Source organism: Corvus moneduloides, chromosome 3 (assembly GCF_009650955.1).
Source record: "Corvus moneduloides isolate bCorMon1 chromosome 3, bCorMon1.pri, whole genome shotgun sequence".
Lineage (NCBI taxonomy): Eukaryota > Metazoa > Chordata > Aves > Passeriformes > Corvidae > Corvus > Corvus moneduloides.
The window spans coordinates 93,330,636-93,353,877 of NC_045478.1; the positions used below are offsets into that span (position 1 = coordinate 93,330,636).

The following is a 23,242-nucleotide window of genomic DNA, read 5'->3' on the forward strand; positions in this document are numbered from 1 at the left end:
TGCTTTATAACAGTGCAAAGGGTCTGCACCATTAAAGTCCTCCAGCTGGGCTCTAGGGAATGTATGTGGACCATGGTGGCCCTTGTCATTATACAGATTTCACCTTTAGGTACTGGTGATGGTCAGCCAGCCACTCATGGTCATTGCAATGAGGGAACTCCTTGCCACCTCCTGAGGAGGTGAGGATTGCCTTTTATGCCCCTTTAAAGCACTCAGTGAAGGGCTGTGCCTACCGTAAGGATATAGGATGGCATTAAACAATGTTCCTGCTGGTACTGAGCTCTCTCTCACACTGAGCGAATAACTCACATCCTCTGATCACCTGGCCAGGTGTTGCTAAGGAGCCAGAACTGGTTCATTCTGCCTTTCCTGTTGCATACTGGAGATGTAACATTTTGCTATGTCAGTCAGATGCCCCTTGGCACACAGAGATGCCTGCAGTAGCTGTCCTTATGACCTCTTCCAGATTAAGCAGTCACTGCAACAATGGATGTAACAGGATGTATTCAGCACATTTCACCATTTGCTCAGGCCCAGTTCTATGGCAATCAGTAAGAAAACTGAGCAGAAAATATCATGTTCTGGAAGAGTTAATTGAAAACACAGCTGTCCATATCTGTGTTCCCATGTATTTCTAACAGAGGTGTAATCGTTCTGTGAAATTGTTTACGTGAGTAGAATCTTGGTCCTGTGTGAGAATGGAGCCCATAGGACCCCTCATTCCACAAATTTCCTTGTTAGGTCTAAGCAATCAATCGTATTTATTTGTTTATCTCAAAGGCTCTAAGAAGATTGCAGTTTTCATGTGAGCAGGTGGTGTTCCCTGAGACCCCTTCATCTTCAGGTTTGTGTTTGATATTGTCTCCGCAGAGGCTTTCCCTCCCAGAATTATTTGAGAATGGGCTGGGGCAGAAATCAGATGTTTGCAGAGATGCATATGTGTGGGATTGACTGAAGTGGAGCTAGGCTCTACAAACTCCTTAGGATTTTGTTCCATTCATGATTACTTTTCTACCTTTGTTTCTTCAGCTGCTAATTGGAGATGCCACTATTACTTCGATCATTCCCAGAAGTGTTTTTTGATCTTTTCTTGCTTGATAGTTCAGCATATCAGTGCCTCTAAACACCCAAAGTATTTACTGAACACCTGAGTAAAGTTTCCCATCCTTTCTGACTTATTTAAAACCTCCAATCAAAGCCATCAGTATAGACTTCTTACATTTTAGACGACTTTGTTATGTTTTAATGTACTGCTGAATGTAACTTTCTGTTAGGGTTACTGTTTTGGGGTCTTTTGTAACCTGAAGTCTTTTAATTTTCTGCAGTTCATGCTCTAAGGCCGGCTGACATTAAAGCAGTCACTTCAATAGGAAGTTTGCAAAGAGTAAGTACAGGCAGGAAATGTGCTGAGCGTGACCCATTTCCTCCGTTGTGATGATGAAGTCAGCTGATGATGTAGTTTGGGGTCTCAGGCTGTTCAGGACTTGAATCTTTCCACAAGCATCAAAGAATTCTGGTGAAAAAATGACTGGAAGTACCTGCTGTTCAGTGTTGCAGTATACCCTGAGTCTAAAAATAGCCAGCTGACTTTGTGCAGGAGGAAATGTGATCACAGTGCTCTTGCAGAGAACCATGATATTTGATTAGAGCACGTTAGATTTCCTAACAATGAGCATAACAGATTGAATAACTGGAAGAAGATGCTGGGAAAATTCAAACTGGAACAAATACAAATTATTGAGAAATGCAGTAGATTTTCCACTTCATTAAGTGTTTTCTGTAGAGACTGGTTTCTTACCTAGAAGGCAGGAGGTCTACAAGGATCCCAGAGATATGCTTCTGATGTATAGATCAGTGGGTAAAGTTCTCCTGCCTGTAATAATATAGTCAGATTTGGATGATCTTTATTTGTCTTAATAGTTGGAAGTGGATATCTGAAATAGATTTGAGGCCGAATTAGAAGCATTTAACCACAATTCTCAAGCTTTGAGGAAGTGTAGAAATGCCTCTAGAGCAAAAATTGATAGCCATTGGAGAAGCTGTAACTGTGAATAATGGGGTAGAGTCTCCCTTATTACAAAGCAACTTTCAGATTTGAGATGGTATCCAGCAAGACATCATACTTTTCCTTTAGAAAATCAGCACTTCTGGACTCCTTGCGAGTACCTTTTCTTTTGAAAAATTTATTGTCTTGAATGCAAAGGTGCTTCACCCATATCAGATACATGGCCCTTTAGAGCAAGTCTTCTTTGTGCTGGTGTCTTTGTTGCTTGTGGGGGTGTCATAGGAAAACATGTAAGTGATCTTTTAAGGAATATTTGCTTTCCTAGAGCAAACATCTGTCACTGTCACCTCTTCAAACTCTCTGAAATCAGTGAAGTTCCTCTATTGATGTTCTTTCTTGTTAACAGACACTCTTCTGTCTGAGTGCCATCTATGTAAATTATCTAAATGACTTCAGGTCATGTCCCTTGTTGGAAAGGAGTAGGAGTAGATCCAGAGAAAGCTGGTCTAGAACAGCATTTCATTTTATGGAATTTGATTTCAACTAGTCAAATTTTATTTTACGCCATATGTGAAAAAAAATCATTAATGAAAGCAGTAACTAAGAAAGGATTACCAGACTATGAAAATGCACTGTAATAGAGAAGTTCTGGAAAATAACTTAAATCTGTGAGTGATTACAACACAATGGAGAAGAGTATGTAGAAAACAGTACTGTCTCTAACAGGAGTGGAATATGGTAGGGGAACAACATATGTAGGTCTAGTTTATGCTTTGCTTAATTTTATTCTTATTTCTTCTTTGTTCACAGACACCAGAATCTGGTGAGGATTTACTCCGAAGGTAACAAGTTAGCTTTTATAAGTTTCATTATCCCAACCTCTATACTATCACGGTGCAGGAATTATGCCCAAGCAATATTTTTTATTGTTCTATAGGGAGGAGGAGAAAGCTTATGTAAAATGGAAAGTATTTTGAGACACTGTAACTTTTCCTGGTCTTAGGAAATAGAAATTTTTTGTACTTATGCAGCATATATAATTACCTTAGGGTTGCAATACCATTGATAAAGAATCATTATTGCATGATAAATCCTAGGTAGTAATCATCATAATTCACTAGTTAGAGACCAGAAATGAGGGATTTATCAGAGCTAGGAAAGAACACAGTAATCCAGATACCCTTTCCTCTGCTTGGCTGATTCCCAGTGCTTCAATGGACAAGCTTTACCCCGTTTCCTTCTTCCATGCCACTTCAGAAGATCTAGCTCAGTGAGTGAACACATGGCCAAACCTTGTAGTTGCAAGTCTCTGCAGATCTTTTGAGTCATAGCATTCCAGATGAGGATTTAGCACTGCACAGATAAACTTTAAGAGACTAAGTTTCTTTAATGGTTGCATAAACATCTGTGTGCACTTGGATGTGGGTATACACGGAGAGGCCCCTGCATCACTTATACCTGTGTATAAGCAAGCACAAGTACTGTAACATGCAGAGGGTACAGAGACAGAAAAAATTGAGATGAGAGGCTATGTTCTTACTCAGCAGTAGCTGATGACATGACAGTTTTGGGGAAAGAAAGGCCCCATTCTTACTTGCAGCAGCTGCCATGAATTTACATTCTGAGATGCAGCATAACTGATAAGAATTTGTGGCTGTGATGTAATATAATTTTTCTTTGAGAAATAGAGTAACAGAAACTTCCTGTTTTCTCTTTCTATAGCACAGGAAAGAACTTCCTTGAAGTAAGCATGGCAACTTTAGCAGGTGTGTCTTGCTGTCACACTAAAACTTCAGAAATGAATTTAACAGCTTGCTGGCAGGAGCTCCAGGGCTCTGCTGGGCTGCTGAGCAGGTGCAGCACAGGGGTGTAAAGGAAGCCTGAGGGGTGGTGTACCTGGGGACATGAGTACAGCCAGCTTGGGTTATTGTGCTGGCTTTAAAGAGACTGTCTGGGCCGACAAAAGGCAGTGAAGAAGGGGTGTGACAGATGGCTGCAAGATTCTTAAATGCCCAACAGGGTTTTTTGGCCTGTTATTTCTACCTGCTCCACAGTCTCTGCTGGTGTGTGCTTGCGGCCCATGCTGGCCTGGTGAGCTCTTGTGTGGGTTTGCCTGCCCAGAACTGCCATGTGCTTAGGATTTATGCTGGGGCTGCCATAGATGCACCACATCTGTGAATTCATTGTCTATTGGCTGTCTTTGAAGGCAGCCTTTACTTGCTTAAAGGGCATTGCAAGTAAAACTTTCATGCCCACTGAAATGCTGTGTAAAATACAGCTCCAGGGTCCTCCCATCCAAATCATCTTCCTAATATCTTAGCTCCTTGGTGTCATGTCCATTTCCCTGTAAAAGGGGTTTAAAACATGGCAACTCGTTGGTGTTTCATGAGTCTCCCTGGGTAGCCCTTCCCAGTAGCTTCATTTCTACAGCTACCTCTATTTAAGCCTGCCTCACTACTTGTGGCTGACGTGAGATGGGGATGGAGGTTTTTGACCTGAGTCTGGAGGCAAATTCAGACATCAAGCCTTCACTTCAGAAGGTGAGGAACAAAACCAAGAAGAATAGCTGCAGAGGGGCTTGGGCATACCTCTCATGCTTGCCAGGAGGTGCTCAGATTTTACATGTTCTGGCTGTTTTAGTTCCGTTGTATTTAATTAATCAGCAGAGTAGCAGTCTGTTGGATGCAGAAATGGCCTAACCTGTGTGTGTCATGCAGCTCTTATTAGCACCTTCAACCCCTCGGTCCTGCATCTGTCCCCTCCGCCTGGCACGGCAGGAGCAACACCAGGCAGTCAAGCCAGGTGAGTCTGAGGGGCTTTTGGCTGGGCTGCTGATGTACAGCTGGCGACGGGGAGGATGGAAGTCTTTGATTCTGGAGCACTTCACTGGGCACAGAATATGCTCAGTACTGCCAGAGGCTGCCATTGTGGCTCAGTTGGCACCTCTTGGAATCAGGAGGAACAAAGCCCAGCTTTGGGGTCTGATCACCTGAGTTAACGTCAGGTCTCTTTATAGCTGCAAAACAAACTTTTGGCTCACGTAGAAGTTGAGATGTGCCTACTAAGCTGCTGTTTTCATCTAAGTGCACATGTCTGAAAGTCAGAGAGCTGAATATGAACTAATCACCCAAAGCTCTCTGGGTAGCACAGTCAATTGTCTAATCTTAACACATTTAGGAGAGAAAAGATTAATCCAACCTGAATCCTCAAATGTTGTTTGATTCAATGCTAAAAATCAGCCAAAGCTTTAACCTTACTGACGCCTTCATAATTTCTCTTTTCCTTTCTGCTTTTCAGAGACCTCCTGCATCAAGCTGAAGAAATAGTGGAGCTCATGAAAGAGAATCAGGTTTGTTTAAAGCAAGGACAATTCAGAAAGCATGGTGTTGAAGCAGAAAGAGGCAGAAAAGTGGTTTAATACTTTAAACAGCACTCAAAAATCTTTTCAAAACAGAAAATGCCATTTCTTGAGGTTAACGGACTTTGGTCTTTCTGTTGTAAATAAGAATCAATTCTGTGCCTTTCAAGTGCAGAGTTTTGTTCTGAAAGTATCCCACCTTTTTTTACTTTTGTGAAAGCGGCTGAAGAGCTTGGTAGGGAAGCCAATATGTTTGCTTTCTGTTGGCTAAAGATGTGAGATTTCTGCTAGCTACACTCTGTAACTGTGCCAGTATTTCTGAGAAGCCAACCCAAAATAATAATTCTCAGTATTTGTCTCTTCAGTTCCTTTTGGTCTTTTGGGAACATATTTTCAAAAAGGACAATAAAGACCTAGATATGCTTTGGCTGATGCTGGTGAGAGCTTGAATGCGCTCTCATGGCTGAGTGCTTTTTAGGTCCCATCCTGGAGCTTTAAGCATTCATTTCTCCTTTATTCTTAACCATGAGGTATGTTATTTTGTAAAATAGTCTTGAAATAATGGGAAAATGTAATTGCCAAGGCAATTCTGATGCTGCCTCTTTACTCTGTAGGGATTTAGCATGCATGTTTGTGGTTCTCACCAAGGCTCTTCAGGATTGTTGAGCATTGCCTAATAAACATAGCACAGCTGAGCAGGGCTCTAGCTCTCAGATTTTTTATTCCAGTCTTTGTCCCACTGGTGTGACTGCTTCTCAGCAGTTCACGTACAGTAATCCTGTTGGCAAGATGCAACAGTGATGGAAAGAGGCAGCATCAAGTTCTGTGCTGAGCTGTCCATGCCTGTCTTTTCCAATAGTCTCCTACAGCAGCAGCAATTCCAGGTTCTATCCTGAGCTTTTTGTAGGTGTGTGTTCAGCTTTAATTGCAGCACTTGATGCCTAACCACCCATTTGCTGTCTCCTCTAGGGAAAAGCTGGGTGGCTTGTCAAATGGAAGGGATCACGGTGGCCAGGGCTGGGCCATGGACTGCTGCTTGGTCTCACTGGTTTTGAAGCCATAGCAAATTGTGTGTGAGAAAGGAAAACAGCAAATAGATCACCTATCATCCTATTCCTTTATTTTTTTCTCCCAGATGACGGATTTCCAAAATGATTGGAAACTGATTACAGTGTTTTTTAGTGCGGAAACCCCATGTTCCTCCTATGCTCCCACACAACTGGTAAGCACTTTGTGGGGTGGTTTCGCAGTCAAGGCAGGTAGTTCAGACATTTTCCCATGCTCTGCTCTCTGCCACAGTGAACCAAAGGCATAGTTAAGTCTGGGATGTTGGGACACCTCTATCCAGTGATGTAAGCTCCTGGCACATGATGTGTTTTGTATTTATAAACATCTGTGCCTTATTTGCCGTCGCTAGTCTGAAATGTCTTAGTGGAACAACTGTTTTCCACCTCAAGTATAAAGATACTTTTCTTCCCTATCCCTGTCTTTTTTTCAATATATGTCAAGTTGTCTATTTATAGGCAGCTAAATTACAAGACTAGTTCCCATGCTATTTACTTGTTGCTGGCTAAGGCTGAATTTAGAAGAGAGTGGTTCTTAATAACCCTTCTGTACACAGCTCAATACACAGGGTTTGTGACTTCTAGGAAATGGATAACTGGTTTTTCTAGTAGTTTTGATGGCATTTTTTGTCTCATTTGCAGAAGGACTGCATATCAGAAAACCTGGAAAAACTTACAGCTGTCTTGGATTTTTTGTATGAGAAGGTAAGACATATTCATCAGCCCTGAATAGCTGAATCCTTTGTGTATTTTTCCAGTCTCCCTTTCTAGACTAGGGCTTGTACCACTCTTCACATGGCTTAGAACACCAGTCTCATTGACTTCAACCCACTGGCTCCGAATGTTTTCAGTAAGTGCTTTACTCCTGCTTTTAAAAAGCTGATGCATGCAAACAGAAAGGATGGATGGGTAACTGCTCTGTTTTGCAACACAAGATAATCTCTCACAAGATAATCACTCAGTCTTTGGGTTTTTTAAAAATGATTTCTGTGAAAATTGGAGTACATCTGTCTAGGTCTGAAAGTCATGTTTAACAGGGCTGTTGGTGAAAGTAACTGGTATCTAATTACTGGTGTGGAACACCTAGGCAGTGTACAGGCTGCTAATTAACTGGTGATGACCTTTACAGACCAGGGAAAACACCCACTAAAATATGTATCATAGATCTTCTTTCCTATTTTGTGTTCATTTTAAAATCTCAGCCTTTATAAAGGTTTTCTAGCTGGCTGAGCTAAGAATTATCTGCTTATCCAGGATGGTTTCTGGGAAGTGTTCTGTGTTGTGCCTTGTGAATAGTAGACTAGATGAGGATAGATTACTACTAAAGCAGACTATAAACCGTTTAACTGAATTATTTCAATAGCATCTTCCAGTAATTTTGTTTTGCTGCATTGAAGGCCTACAGCATATTCTAAACCTGCTACGGTTCAGTTGCATCAGGCCATAACCACTCGTTTTTCTCCAACTGACTTCGACAAATGTTGTGTTTGGGGGAAGTTCCACCCCCACATTCTCTTCAGATTCTCTCCACTATTATTTCCAGAATCTGTTTATGTGCACTTGTAAAAGTGATATGTCATTATGTAAATGAAAAGCTGCTTTCTGCATGGGGGAGAGGTGTGGTGGGTTGCATGAGTGCTTGTGCTGTTACACAGGGTGTTTCGTCCCCAGCTTTGCATTGCTCTGTTACCACAAAAACAGTAGTTCCAAGTTCATTTGAGTTCAATTGAATTGGCTGGTGGCCATTCTGGTTATGTAAAATGAATTGCTGTGTCTCAGTCAAGAAATCACAGTCACAAGTACTTCATAAATGATGATACTACATAGCAGGCCTGTATAGGAGCAGGGTTCAGGACAGAATTGCCAAAGACTTAGATCATTGATTTTATGTAGGCAGAATCCCAGGCCAGAGGTAATACATGTGAGGTTGTAGATGTAGTTTGCCATAATTGCTGCTTGCTGATCTTTAATTGCAAATCTAGCATGAATACTTTTTACTTTATTACTTCAGGTTCCCAAGGCCTTCGTAAATCTAGTGGATTCCACTGAGCTCATAACTGCCTCTCTCTCATGCCAAAATTACAGTAATGTCAGGTAACAGGTTTCTTTAACTTCTTGTCGCTGTCTCCTGCTGGTGTTCAACAAACAGCTATGTATATGCATTGACTTTATGACTGAGCCACAATCTTCTGAACTGTTTTTCTGCCCTTAATACAAAAGTATGTAAAAGATTTTAAGTCTTTGCTTTGTTTCTGATATACTCTCTCTGAAAGATATATTTTTACTAGGAAGCTAGTGCTTTTAATCCTGTCATATTGGACAGCTTATTTAAATATGGGGTCAGAGTGCAGGAAAAAGAGAAAGCCTCAACATTGTACAGGCACTGTTCACCAAGATCCAGAGCACTGGTTTGTTATCAACAGTTTTAGCCACAAATCCAAAACACAGCACCATATGGGCTGCTATGAGGGAAGTTAACTCCATCCCAGCCAGACCCAGCGCTGAGATTGTGGCCACAAGATTGCATGGTCTAGCTGCCCCCAGTTTTTTATTCAGTGATACTTTTGTTTTGCAACTTTCAAGTCAAAAGCTTCAAAAGTTTAAGTTTCTACATATCAGTGTTCACAAAATGGGTAACTGATTTTAAAGGACGTTATTAGGCTATTGGAAAGATACTACTTGGGCTTAGGGTATGCAGGGTAGAAAACATCCAAGCTGCCAGTTCCTTATGGTAACTGCATCTATTTATCTGTCTTTCTCCGTACTTTGTAACAAAAGTGTGAGTAGTTTGTGTCCCGATTTAGTATGGAGTAGGAGTGTGCACATGAGCAGTTATGATGGAGTAGTTTACAGCTGGTGAGATTACACTCCATCTTACTCCACAGTAATTTTTTTTCCCTGTGCTCATGGCATAGGACACCATATGTACTAATATAGTCATCCTGAAGCGTTTCACAAGCTTTGCAAGTACACAACCTTGGAGACGTTCTGATGGAAGAGGGGAAGAGGTCTGGCTGCTATTAACCATGTGCTTAACAAATACAAGCAGAGGAGAAGCTTTCCTTGTCAAAAGCAACTGCATGGGGCACTCTAGCTTATTTCTCCTGCACAAACATGAAGGGGAAAACTGTGAGAAATATGGAAAAGATGCGTTTAGGAATATGGGCCTTACCATATATAAAAGACCTTAAAAAATAAAATTAAATAGATCTATTTTTCTTTTCCTCTGAGGAATTTTTATATTTCCTTTTGTACTTAAGGCAATTTGCTTTCTTATTGTCAGCATGCTCTCATAGCTGTGTTTATCTGGTTGAATGGTCCCACAAGTTTGCAAGTCTCGGACTTTACTGCTTGTTAGACAGCCTGAGGCCCAGGTCCTCTCCCAGATAAGGACCTCCAGCATTTGGTTACTAAGTTGTCATTATGAGGTGTGCTCTGAGAGAAAAATATAAATCCATACCAAAATGTGAAATTTCAAGAGTCAAAGAGGATAATAGTGGTTGACAGTTTCAGTCCCATGTCAGTACTGAACTTTAGGCATTGAAGTTTGGGACATAATGGGGATTTAAAGGTCCCTCCTTTACTAATTTCTTACTTACTAGAAGCATCTGCACTAGAAGTAGTGCATGAACCCTATCTTTAGGCATGTAACTCTCTTCATGTATTTTATGAGGTTCTTTTGTTAGGCTTGGGTAAGATTCTGGTCCTGAGTTCATATTTCTTTCACTCACCAGCAGTGATAATAGCACTTCATCAGAAAACTCTTGTTTTATGGGTTTAGCTAGAGCTCTGTGAAAAGGATCCTGACACATACTTATTGCTTGTATCTGCAAACCCCCCAGAAACTTTCTCAGATTCCAGTCCATCTAGGAAATTTCAAGGGAGTATATCTTTGCTGGAACCTGACTAATCTTTTGTGTATCTTATATTGTTCCTGTCTACAGCTTTGGGAACTCCCAGAGTTCTCCAGCTAGCCTCAAAAATACGCAGTATACACATCTCACCTTGCAGGTCAGAAATCTGACTGTGCCAGTCGTCCTTTAGCATGTATAACCTTCTGCAGCTTCCATCCACGTTTCTAGGTGCAGGTCTTCATGCCAAATACTAAAGAAAAAGTTCCTGTGGATGTATTTTGAGTTTGTTCAATTTTCCTGTGTGACTACAGAAAGGGAGATGTTTGAAAACCAGTGCAGCTGCTATTTTAGGCTTGAGCATGTCGCTAGCTTGTGAGATCCTGTGCTAATCTAAGTCTGGCGTAGTTGTCAACTGACTAGGCTTTCAAATCAAAAAGAGATACAAAGCTCTGGATATGGGAATATATATCATTCTATGTTTATATCAAAAATTAGCATGTTCCATGTAGCCTTTTCTACCCATAAAACAATTTAGTCTTTAGCATGTGCTTATCAGTGGCTCAAAAGAAGTCATGCCATCCACCTTGTTTATCAAAAGTTCATAATGTCTTTCATGTTTTTAACTCTTTTCTGCAGCAATCCAGGCAGGAATCAGCTCAGTTGCTCTGCATTAGGTGATAACATACTGAGGTGGTCCTATCAGGTACGGTATCTTTGGTGTTGTTTGGCTCTCATATTGCTAGACATCTCTATTCATTTTCCAGATTGGCCTGAAGCAAGGAGTTAAGGGAGGAATAGCAGTGAGGAAGTTGAGTGACAGCCTTTCTGTCACATATCCATAGCAATCCTGATCCCATTTCTTACCTCAGGAATATTGACAATAGGTTCTCTCTATACCTGAGTGATCTTAGTATCTCTTGAAGTTTTAAATGTCTATATAACTTTTGGCAACCTAGGATTTTTTGTATCCCATCAGAGAAATGATCCATCTTGCCCAGTAAAATGCCACATGATTTAGAAGAGGGAAACCTTCTGTTAAGACAAAGACAGTTGTGCTAGAGTTTCTTTTAAACGTGCCAGGGTGGCAATAAACATGACGTTTCATTGCCTTGCTAAGGTTGCCTCCCTTTCAAAGAAAATGATGGTAAACCATCTTTCTTATAGCTACAAGGATTTTCCAGTTGTTGTGTAACAAGATTTCATGTAATTACTGTCTTTGTTCTGAATTACACAATTTTATTTCTGTGGTTTATTAGGAATGGGGATAATTTTAATTTACTTTAAGCCCTGACGAATCACACATACATTACACTCTCTACCTGATAATACTTATCCCATTAAATGGTTGTCTACTTAGGATGCTTTGGAAAAACTGCTGGAGTCTGAGAGTTTTGATCAAAAGGATGACTTCACTGTTGTTCTTCAGCCTTCTCTCCAAGAAAGAAATCTGCTGCTCAGACTGGTGAGTAAACTCAAGCTGCTGCATTCTTTCTGGTTTGGGTCTGCTGAGACTGAGTGCAATATTCAGCAGGCTTTCCTGTCCTAGGCTGTGTAATGCTGGAAGACAAGGATAGTCAGGCACAGGAAGAACACACCTCAAGATCAGACGTAGAAGTTCTGAGAGTGGAACTTGATTTAAACAGCACCAGTCAGAGGTCCTGTGTTTTGGATGCTATGCGCCTGGATAAATCAAGCTATGACACCTCTGCACCTAAGGTCACAAGTGTGGAAACTGTCAGTGCTGCTGATTTTTCCATATCTTTGTAGTCATCACCATATTCATCCCTGATTATGCTCAATGTGTTTGACAACAAAGGCAAAAAGTGGGTAATGTGAAGTATTTGAGAGTTAGAGGGACAAAAGATAAAGGTGTTTGTAAACTATATTGGAAAGTATGGTTATTTCCCTGCAATGAGTCTGGGAACTTGGGAATTAATATTTCCTGGTGTAGCCAGCAGGGAATGAAGATGGGATTGCCTACAATGTCAGGCATGGTTTTGTCCTAAGTGATTTTAAAGGGAAGTTCAAAGGTCAAGGTTGTCTAAGATCTGGCAATGAAGAGGGAGAGTCTTACTTTTTAGAGAATGGCTCACTTGGAGTGAGGTATCAAAATCCAACACATTAGGTGGTTTTTTGTAAAATAGGTTGGTAGTGAGTCATGGTCTGGTTTCTGAGCATCATAATAGCTCCATGAATTTGAGGTAATTCCATTGCTCCCCTCAGCTCAGTATCAGAACAAAGTGAACTGGGAGAAGAAATTTTTCTTCCAGGAAGAGCAGTGTCTGCTATGTTGCAAAATCATCTTGTTGCTTCTGAGGTCATCTTTTGCCAGGCTTTTTTTTTGTTGATGGCTTGTCCATATGCAAATAGCAGACTTCTAACTTTCATGGCATTACTTTTTATGTCAGTAATTTGCTCTATTATTTCTTTGAATGCCATCATATGTCATAGATAGATTCTCTATTTCGTATGATTTGTGGTATGCCTGCAAGCCACCATGTGTAACCTTCCAAACTCTTCCAACAGTTACATTTCATTTAAAATTCAGCATGCTCTCTTAAGACAAATTCTGCGTGTTTCTAATCTTTAAATGCATGTTTTGGCTAGAAGAAGTGTTGTTTGGAATCATTATTCCAAATGATTCGTGTGTTCACACCTGTGTCTTCCTGCTCTACTGTGTGTCACTACTGCGATCATGCTGTGCTGTTGCTCTGCTCTTCTTCTCTGGTTGATGTGCAACAATCATTTACAGAAACAGCATCTTTCTGTCTTGACACACCAGTAGTAACTGAGATCAATGGCAAGTGGCTCTGTGAGAATACCAAAGATTGATTTTCTTGTGGATATGAATATTTTTTTATAGATTGAGAACTTTTGTGACTGAATATCACATCTTTCCATACTCTTAATTATTTTATGATGCTCAAAGTACTTTCTCTTTCAGGGCAAGGATGGTTTGATTACCACATCAAAGACAGAAGTGGAAATTCTGGAAGATTATCTTTTTGTGGCTGTGGGCCTCTGGAACAACATGGTAAGCAGTACCACAGAGACTGTTTCTTGCTGAACTTGCCACGGATGCCTGGTAGCAACCCTGCACAAGCCAGGCTTTGAGTAGCAAAGGGGGAGGGGAAGGAAGAATATAACAATTATCCCATGACTGCTATCTTCAGCTGTGCAGGGAGATTGCTCTTGAATAATGCTAAATGCCCCACACTTCCAAGACAAATCTCATTCTGTTCATTGGCTGCTATTTTCTACCAAGGACTTTTTAGAAAGGTTTTCAAAGTAGCCCTTTGGGAAGCTTCACGGAATAAATGAGCTGTGACAGGTCCTTTTTTTGCTAATTGTACCTCTTTGACAGCCCAGCACTGGGTGACTGAGGCTTGTCCTAACCTGAGATTATAGCAATTATACTCCTGTCTACTCTGTCCTCTATCCTGTATCCCCCCACCATTCTTACTAATGAGTCTCAGACCTCTGTCTCCTCCTTAACCATCATCTTTCTGCTGCTGTTGCTCATAGTGAAAAGGTGATAGACAACCTTGAGGAGCTCTTGTTACATCCTCAAGAGCTGGATGTCCTATTCAGCTGAGGAAAGCCAGCAAATTGTGTCTTCTATTAGGTGAGAGAGGTTGTCTGAAAGAAATGTGGACTCTCTGACCCACTTGACTTTGAACACTATGTATGACCTGTGTTCTGTAGGGGGCTGTTTCCCACTGCAGGCTTGAGCTGCTGACACACAGCATTTGTGTGTGTGAGACTGAGTGGATGCATGTACAGCTGGAGGAATTTGCATTTTAAAGTTGATGATAGGGGCAAGTGAAGAAATGTGAGCTGCTTTTCAATATGAATGAGACAAAAAAGCAGGCATGTGGGTTTGGACTCGATGGAACGAAGCAGGATGTTACTGTTTGGATATGCCCTTACATCCATTGTTTTAGACAAAATGTTGATTTTACTGTTTCTTTTTTAAAACTTTCAATGTTTCCTGTTTCTTTTTCTAGTAACCTTAGAGAGCACATGCAATCTCTTTTTTAATTATGAAGAACATTCAATGGCCAATTAAGTTAGATAAAATATAAAATACTTTTTTCTTGTTTTGCAGTCCATGTGTTAATAAGGTTTTCTTTGGAGAGTACCTGTTATTCCTGTGTCTGTCCAAATTATCCTAAGCATGAAGGAGAAGATGTCTATACTGCAACCACCTTTTCATAAACCACATTTTAACATAAATTGATGCATATTGGCATGTTCTTGTTTTCTTTTATGCTAATTCAAGCAGTAATAATGCTGTTGTAGCCCTGATCATTTAAAGAAGCAGAATTTGCAGAAAGAGGCTTCTCTTCCACCAGATGATATATCTAGAAGAACAATGCAGTCACTTTAATAAAATACATTATCTTTTAGTTAAAGTTAGTATGACTTTAGTTAGTTAGTAGAAGGCAAGGAGGTAAAATTGGTAAGATGTTGCAGTGGTAACCTTGGTACAGCCATGCTGTTATCTCCTTTGCTGTTATCTGTGATATTCCTTGTGATGATGTCACAGTTCTACCTCAGTTCTTCCATGATAAAATAGATACCCTCTCTTTCATTCTTCCGTCTCTTAACCTTTTCTGCACAGACTTTATTTGTCCTCCTGTGCTCTGTTCTTGAGCAACCCATTCAATGGCATGTTACCCTTTTCTTGTCACTCTAATTCCCAGGAGCATTTTGTGGAAACAGCAGAGATGAAAAACCATAAGCAAAACGAGGCTGTGCTTTTAAGGCTGGCTGCAGCAGGGCCAGTTACCCAGACTTGGGTGGTGAGCATGCTGTGGAGCCACCAGGACCAAAACATTGTCATAAAGGAGACAAATACCTACTTCGTTTTATTTCAGTGTTTTTTCTCAGTGTGAGGCAATTCCTCTAGTGAGGGAACAGCCTAGGTAATCTGGAGGAAGAGCAAAATGTGGCAAAACCACATCTTGCCACTGGTTTGAAAAAAGATTGCAGGAATGGTAACATTCCCCTCAACTCGTTTTGCCATCTTTTTTCCTGACTTCTCTTTGATTTAGTGGAGTTTTCATGGTACATCTGGCAGTCATCAGAAAGGGGCCTTTCAGGGTTGTTTCTTTGTCTGCCTGTGATTGTCTTGTCTGCCTGTATTCTGCCACAATGTAAAAGCAGATATGAAAGACAAGTTCAGCATAAAAAGGACTAGCAGGTGTCCTCACCTCATAAAGGTCACTCCAGTTCTACTGGGAAATCCAGCCAACAGTTTATGCTGACTTCTTTAAAAACTAAGAAAAAAACAACCTATTAACGCAGTCTTGGGAGCTGATAGGAAATCAGTTGGCTTGCAGAAAACACAGCAGAATAAAACTGCATTCAGAGGTTTCCCTTCTGCTCTCTGCCAGGCTGTCCTTACCTTGTTTTGAAGCTTGGTTTTCCTGGAATAATTACCTGCTTATTGGCCAAAGGGCAAAACCTTGAAAATCTAGTGGCAGTTGGCCTTAGGGCTGCACTGCAGCCTGGCAGAGAAGGAGCTGTGCCAACAGATCCTAAGGGCTTGTCCTAGGCAGGGCTGCATATTTCACCAGCACACTTCCAACTCTTTAGGATCAGCAATTGCAAAGCACACCAGAGAACAGTCAACTAAATGACATTGGAAAAGCTGAGAGAGGTTGGCTGTGTACTTGGACAGCTTCGATGTTTACCACAGAGAGCCTGATCATAGGCATTTGTCAAAATTAATCACTTTTACCTCTGGCCATTTATCTGAGGGCAAAGCTCCATTCGTGTATGTAAAAAACTTCACAAGAGTAAGAGCTTCTTGTCTTTTGGCACTCTTTTGTGTAACAGAAATAAACCCCAACCCTATCGTGCAACGAAAAGAGAAACTAAACCCAGGCAAGAACCCACAAGGGAACAACGTGGCAGGAGGCTGCCTGTGCCTCTCTTCTGTGTTCAGGGGTTTGTGCTGCCTCAGACCCTGCTGAGTACCAGGGCAGACCCACACACTAAGTGGCCTGCATGACAGATGTGCTGCAATTCAGGGGAGGCTTGGTGGCCACCGTACAGCCCTGGTGCCCTATTCCCTGACCAGGACCGGGCAGCTGAGCTGCATGGGAGCTGTCAGTCTTTGCTGGGAGAACAGGGTGGCGGAGCCAGCTGGAACTTACTGCCTTCTCGAGAAATTTGTTCTTGTCACCCAACTCCCAACACATGCAAGAGTCTAATACTTGTTTGATCTTAATTTCTGGTCAAGAAATACCACGTTGTAGGTATCCCATGTTTTGTGGGATGATTCTGTGTTGGAAGTATATTTTCTTTTAAGAATGGAATTAAATAGCTACTTTGTTTCATCCTAGGAGGATGGGAAAGTATCCCAATGTATCTTTCCTCTGAGCTTCATTATTTTGCTTATTTTGGGGAAATTTTTTTTATTTCCCCCTCCTGTCTCAAAAAAGCAGACTGTTTCTTCAAATGTTTCTCTCAAAGAATATAAACTCTGTAAGCCTCTTCTCTATTTCTCTGAATTTTCCCATTGTTTTTGTTGATGGAACAATCAAAATAGAATATAGCATTCCTGCCCAGAGTGTATTGGTGACATCAAGCCTGCTGCTGTTGTATTTTCTAGTCCCTTTCATCCTGTTTCTTGTGTAGGCTGCTGGTCCTGGCAGCTGCTGATGCCAAGCTGAGCAGACATGCACTGAGGGATCTAAACCCTCAGCCAATTCCTCAGTGTGTGATTGCAATTTAATTAGCACTCAGCAAGCTGTCTGAACAGGTGAAGTGATTATTTTTGGTATTTGCCCCTTTGTGCTGTCAGTATTTTCTGAATAATTCCATAATTTTTCATTACAATAATCCCCTCTCCATCTTGTTTCAAGAAGGTCAACAAACATAAATGTTATTAAATCTCTGTATGGAGTTGGAATGCACCTTTTGGTGTTGCCTAACATGTATGAGAGTGTAGATAATGAAACAGTTCTGAAAGGTAGGGTAAACGATCAACACTTATAGAGTCAACATTCCCAAAAGCTGAATTAATGTTCGGATGGAAGTTTTAGTCGTGATGGGAAGACAGTCTGCTCGCGTGAGAGGACTTGTTTTCAGTTCCTTGCTTTGGAAGGTATACGTGTGGTATATTGTGTCTAGATAAATATTTATCATAAGCAAAATAAATTTTTAAATATATGTTTTTAGATATATGTATATGAGCCTGATGGAAAACTCCAGGCACTAGAGCCTTCACATTGCTGCTGCTCTCCCTTCCTTCCCACACACAGCATGTGTACAATTCCTCTGTTCTCTCCCATTCTAGATGCAGCCAGTTGGACAGAAGCAGCCTTATGGTGTCACAAAAATTGTTCAGGTCCAGTGTCCATCTCAGGTAAAAGGGCTTCCTTGTTATTCTGTGATTTTATTTACTCTTTGCAGAATTTCCAAGTTTTCAAATACTGTTGTTGTTTTCTGAAGTTCTTGGGAATGTGCTCTTGCCCAAGTTATTGCACTGTTAAAAACTGAGTGTTCCTAAAGTTCATTGACACGGAGTCTTTATTTTCTACAGATGAAACTCTGAAAAAAAGAATTTCTGACAAAATTTAGTTAAATCATCTTTGTCAGATATTTTTTTGGTTCAAAATACATCTAGCTAATCTGAATTTATTAATTGCAGGTACGAGGTTCGTTATCAGTATTCAAATCTGTGTCACCAATAAAATTGAATCCATGTATTTTATATACTCTAGCTTTTCTAGATTTGCCTCTGCTGCCAGATTTTACTCATTCAGTCCCTGGAGCTGTCAATAGTCAGGACTGGAGCATCTCATGTTGAAAGAGAAGGTTCTTGAATGCTTTTGCATTTAAGCTCTGACTTCAATAATTTGATAGTGATAAAATACTACTGGCATCCAAAAGCTTCTGAACAGCAATTAAAATATCAAAGAAATAGAATTTTATGTTTTGTTTGATGTTAGGTTTAAGGCAGGAAGTGGTGCTGTGCCTAGAGCATACCTAGGACCGGGCTTCAGACCAGGGCTTAACTTTCAAGTCTAACCTGGTTTACTTCACTAATGCAATGTTCATTCAAAAATTAATACTGTAAAGTTTTTTTTCCTCACGTAAAATATAGCCAGAAGACTTTAACATCAGCTGACTATGTTTCCACTAGCATTGGCAAACATACTCTCTTCACTCTGCAGGAAAATCCGTATTTGTTTACATATAGAAATAGTAACTACTCATCTTCCCTGAGGACATCAAACACCAGAGAAACATCTCAGGTACAGTAGGACTGTTGGCATGAGATGGACTGAGTGTATACTAGGGAGTGGGGCAAGTGGGTTAGAGTGGGTTGTAGCCTAAATAAACAGTGCTACCTGAGAAAACTAAATGCAAAGCTCCAACTTTTTACTTCTATGCTTGACTAAATAGTCAGTTTAATATTACATTTTCTCCTTGGTGGGCTCTGTAGAGTTTGAGTAAGGTAGATGTGTTCAACTAGCCTGAAGTGGGTCTTGCCTTCACTGGAAGAGCCTATGTTAAACATCTAGATGAAAGTGTTATTTTTCCTGGGATAAGAAAATAGTGAAAATGGAGCTGTTTAGTCCTACCATGGAAGAAACTAGATCAGATCCAACCACTGTGTTTACACAGTGATTCATCTGTGTTTATGATTTCATCTTATTTATGCCACAGTAAAACTGAAGAATATGGGTTTTTCTTTTTTTTTTCTTTTCTTTTTTGTGAGGTAGTTTCAGATTAGATGTGTGGAGAAAAAGACCCATGATTGTGTTTTATAAGTCAGAGTACTCGATTTTGAGCAGAAGTTGATGTTCTCAAGCAGTTACAAAGTGAGCTGATAATGTTCATTTTCATGCCTCAGAACACAGTGCCTGGGCCACATCTAGACAAGACGGCCTGTTCATCACTGGAGTTGTAATATGCATTTCTGCTCACATTTTAATGTAGTGTCATCTGTTTTGTTAGTTACCTGGGGTGTACAGACCTCTCCATGGGGCAATGGTACCTACCACTCTAGTTTTTGGAAATAGCTGTAGTGTAAGGAGGTGTTAAGGAGGTAAGGAGCAGTACTGTGTTAATGTTTGTGGTTGTTTTGTTGGGTTTTTAAATTAAAAATTAAAAGCCCAATCCAGAACAATGGGACAAGACATACAAGTATCTTTTCCTGAGGCAAGTTAGCCTACTTAAGGAATTCTGCAGAGAGATTTGGAGCAAAAGCACATCTTTGAGTCTTGTGTGGTGGTTTGCTCTGGTATACTGATGGTCAGCCCTTCACTAACAGTAGACTTTGGGGGTATTTCTGTCAGTAGGCTGCAACCCAAAAGAGCCAGGAGGGCAAATCCCTGGCTGCACATACAGCACTGCGTACGGAGAAGGCAGGCTCATGGCCTGCTGACAGAGGTATGGTTTTGTGCTAGGATATTCCAGAGATGGTCAGTTTCTTGCAAAAGTTGTTCAGGGTGTGGGCACACCAAATGTTGCATAGCTGAGCACAGCATGGCTCAGAGTCTAAAACGACTGACCCCACTGGTAGGCAGGAGTTGTGCTGCTCTCGTAAGGCTGCACGACTTCTGAGCAGGCTGAGCTCGTGTCCACCTTCAGAAGGCGCACTCTGAGGGCAGGCCTGCTGGGTAGTTGTATGCAAAGTACGTGGGGATTTCATTGATCTAATGCTCTGAGATGTAAATGGTTTATCGTGCCCAGAGTACAGTGAGACTGATGTGAAATCTCGCCCTGTCTGTCTTTGCAGGAGAGGAGTTATGGAACAAATATTCCCTGTAGTGACCGGGTTCCCTCTGATACGGTTCCGGTTTCAGGTGTGGTACTAAGCCTTTTTGTCACAGAGCTACTTCATTTGATGACAGAAGGAGAATAGAGCTGGATTTGCTCAGGAGCTCTGGAGAAGTGCACTTTGTTGGCTGTGGCTTTTAAGAGCCTTTTTGGAACAATGTGAGTGGTTGTGTAGCAAGATGCGAGTTCACTACCTCGAGGGTGATGCAAGTTTATGCGACTGCGTCTTCCGTGTACAAACCAAGAAGTGACAGTGGAAAAGATAGGAGGCAGTCAGGTCTTTCACTCCCAGGGTGGAAAAACTGTAGGGGGCTCTTGTTAATGCAGTCTGAGGTACAAAAACCCTTATGGAGTTCTGTCCTTGGGTAGGTTTTGTCTTTCCTCAGAAGCGGTGATGGTGCCAAATATCCACCCTGTGCTGGCACCAGAGCTCTGCCTGTTTTTCAGTCATTTTCACCAGTTAAAAGAAATTCAAGGACAAACAAATGCAAGACTGAAGTCTTGCTGCCTCCTTTGTCTCTGTAGCTATTGCCCAGCTGTGGTACCAAGAATCATTTCTGATTTGATGAGCTGATGCTGTCATGAATATTAAAAATACTGTCTTTGCAATGCTTTATTATACTTATTATGAGGAAAACTTCTAATAACCATCATAATTTGTAATTTTCTTTCTTTCCTTTACGCTACCTTTATCTTTTTTTTCAGTTCATAATTTGAAACCGGCAGATATTCGGGTGATTGCTGGCCTGGGAGATTCACTCACAGTAAGTAAAAATCACTGGATAGCCACTGATAAAGCTAGCAATTAAATTTCTTATTTTTTAACCTGGGAAATGGAATATGTACAGTTATGCCCTATTGAGCCAAACACGTTTTTCACTTTTTTTTTTTCCATACTCCACCTTGGCTGGCTGATTGGTAATCAGATCATGAGTCTGATCTGAGTGCACAGTTCCCATTTAAAGTCCACAAGAGTGCCACACAAGGAAGAGATGTAAGATTAGATTGTGCAGCAGCAAAACTAGTCTGCTAGAGAGGACTTGCAGCAATTGCTTTCCTTTACTCATTTTTAGCAGCTCCCAAGGTATTGGGACTGAAAGCTATCAGTAAGCAGCATGAAGAGAAAGAAAAAGTTCTGCAGCTGATTGTGTGTATCTCTATATCTATGTAATATGATAAAATATATATATGATAATACCAAAGCCTATAAAGCCATAGTAATTTATACTAACTAAATATATGATTAAAATTGCAATAGAACACCAGATGTGTCAAGTGTAACTTACCTTGGGAATTTTTTTATTTTAGCACTATTCCTGGTACTGTGTAAGCTCATTACCCCTACAGTGGCGTGATTCTCCAATCAGTGGTGACTGCTTCACTGCTCATGTCATAATTCATGTTTCCTATGTGTTCTGTGCTAATTATGACATTAAATCCTTGTAGTCTTTCCTTGGAGAAACTGGGAAGGATGTAAAATCACTGTACAACTTTTTAATGTGAGGAACATTATAATGAATTAATTCAGGACCACTGCTATCTTATTTACTCCTTATGTAAATTTAGAGTTATATGGGTATTTTGAACATTCTCAAGAAATTTTTCCCCACTTGATCTAATCACAAAGTTGGTAGAAGAGGGTAATTCACTGAAACAGACTTAAAATACCTTCAGCCTTTGATCTTCTTGAGAACAAGGATCTGTTCTATTTTGGGAAGATGACATAGCTTCCTTCATTAATATGCTTTTTAATTATTCTCACTAGGATCAGTCAGAGAACTAGTTACTGTAGCAATGCTTATTTTCTGAAGGTGAACTCCTCTTCTTCCAGGCAGGTAATGGGGCAGGATCCAAACCCCATGATGTTCTGGATGTCCTGACTCAGTACCGAGGTCTTTCTTGGAGGTGAGTTGCAGGAATTTTCCCCCCAGTGGGAGAGAATCCATTGTCTTCAGTTTTGACCTATATAGTTGTTATTGTAGCAAATGGAGGCTTGTGGAAACTGGATTTGATGTCACATTTTGCATGAAGGCACATGGCTGTACTATTACTCATGATAAAGAAAATATTCAACTAGTGGCTATCTAGAGTACAATGTGGCATGGCTGGAATTGACCTGGATACGTGGGAAAATGGGGTTCTTGTTAAGAAGTTCTTTTCCAATCTCACAGTTGTAGGAGATCCTGGAAAGGGGTCCTCTAGACTCCATTGCCATTACATCACTTGTCCATTCTGCATTTCTGTCCCTGCTCTTTCTGTATGCTGTCTGCTCTTGCCCAGTGTGGCCCACGTCACCCATTAGTCTCATTTAAAATTGGTGGTCTGCAAAAAAATCTTTTCTGCTGTTGTTTCATATGCAGTATCTCTTTCCTTGATCCTTTTAAGTACTGCTTACATCACGGAGAACAGTTTATCAGTTATGAGTCAATACAGGCTTTTACATATGCAGCATGTTGTTAGACACATCAAAAAGGCTCTGAAGAAGGGCAATCACGTTCACATGTTAATCTGCAACTGCATGATTTAACACCAAACTTGTCAGGCTGATCTTCTGTTCATCATTTTTTAAGCCACTGTAACTCTAGAAGAAGTTTGGATATATTCACAGAATCGTAGAATGGCCTGGGTTGGAAGGGATCTTAAAGTTCATCTGCTTCCTACCCCCTGCCATGGGCAGGGACACTTTTCACTAGATCAGGTTACTCAGAGCCCCATCCAGCTTGGCCTCAAGCACTTCCAGGGATGGTTCTAGTGCACCTCAAAATCTGTTCCACATTAAAGGGATACAATAGAGGTGTTCTAAAACAAACATTTAATATTTTTATCTTTAATAGTAATCTATTGACTTTTTTTTGCAACAAGTCTACTAGTATTTTCTTCAGCATGAAGGAGAACAAGGAGCACACAGACATAACGGTCAATTTCACCAGTCTAGTAGTATTCTTCAAGCTGAGTGAAATGGGAGAGGGGGGAAGGCAATGGGGGAAGGAAAAGGTACTGGTTTTACTTACCACTCTGAAATAGATGTTTTTAGAACTTTTTGTTGTGGTTAGATTTGTTAACTAAAAATGGAAGCTATAAATATTTTAATAGGTACAACAATAGCAAAGGTGGCAGCCTTGAAAAAAATCGCATTTCTTTCAGCTAGGTTTGAGCGTGT

The 23,242-nt window shown here is 40.7% G+C and overlaps 1 protein-coding gene across 4 annotated transcripts in view; it reads left to right on the forward strand.

The window, feature by feature from the left end:
- PLB1 (phospholipase B1) overlaps positions 1-23,242 on the forward strand; it is a 93,230-nt gene that overhangs the window by 14,862 nt on the left and 55,126 nt on the right. For 3 of the 4 annotated variants that reach the window (XM_032102771.1, XM_032102770.1, XM_032102773.1), the window contains 17 exons: positions 781-844; positions 1,326-1,384; positions 2,816-2,847; positions 3,728-3,771; positions 4,723-4,807; positions 5,303-5,354; positions 6,499-6,585; positions 7,070-7,132; positions 8,439-8,521; positions 10,918-10,984; positions 11,639-11,743; positions 13,226-13,315; positions 17,591-17,659; positions 18,471-18,551; positions 20,042-20,108; positions 20,788-20,846; positions 21,914-21,987. In XM_032102771.1, the coding sequence (XP_031958662.1) occupies positions 781-844; positions 1,326-1,384; positions 2,816-2,847; positions 3,728-3,771; positions 4,723-4,807; positions 5,303-5,354; positions 6,499-6,585; positions 7,070-7,132; positions 8,439-8,521; positions 10,918-10,984; positions 11,639-11,743; positions 13,226-13,315; positions 17,591-17,659; positions 18,471-18,551; positions 20,042-20,108; positions 20,788-20,846; positions 21,914-21,987 (1,181 nt within the window). The remainder of the gene's footprint in view (positions 1-780; positions 845-1,325; positions 1,385-2,815; positions 2,848-3,727; positions 3,772-4,722; positions 4,808-5,302; positions 5,355-6,498; positions 6,586-7,069; positions 7,133-8,438; positions 8,522-10,917; positions 10,985-11,638; positions 11,744-13,225; positions 13,316-17,590; positions 17,660-18,470; positions 18,552-20,041; positions 20,109-20,787; positions 20,847-21,913; positions 21,988-23,242) is intronic. The other variant, XM_032102772.1, reaches the window with a different exon arrangement.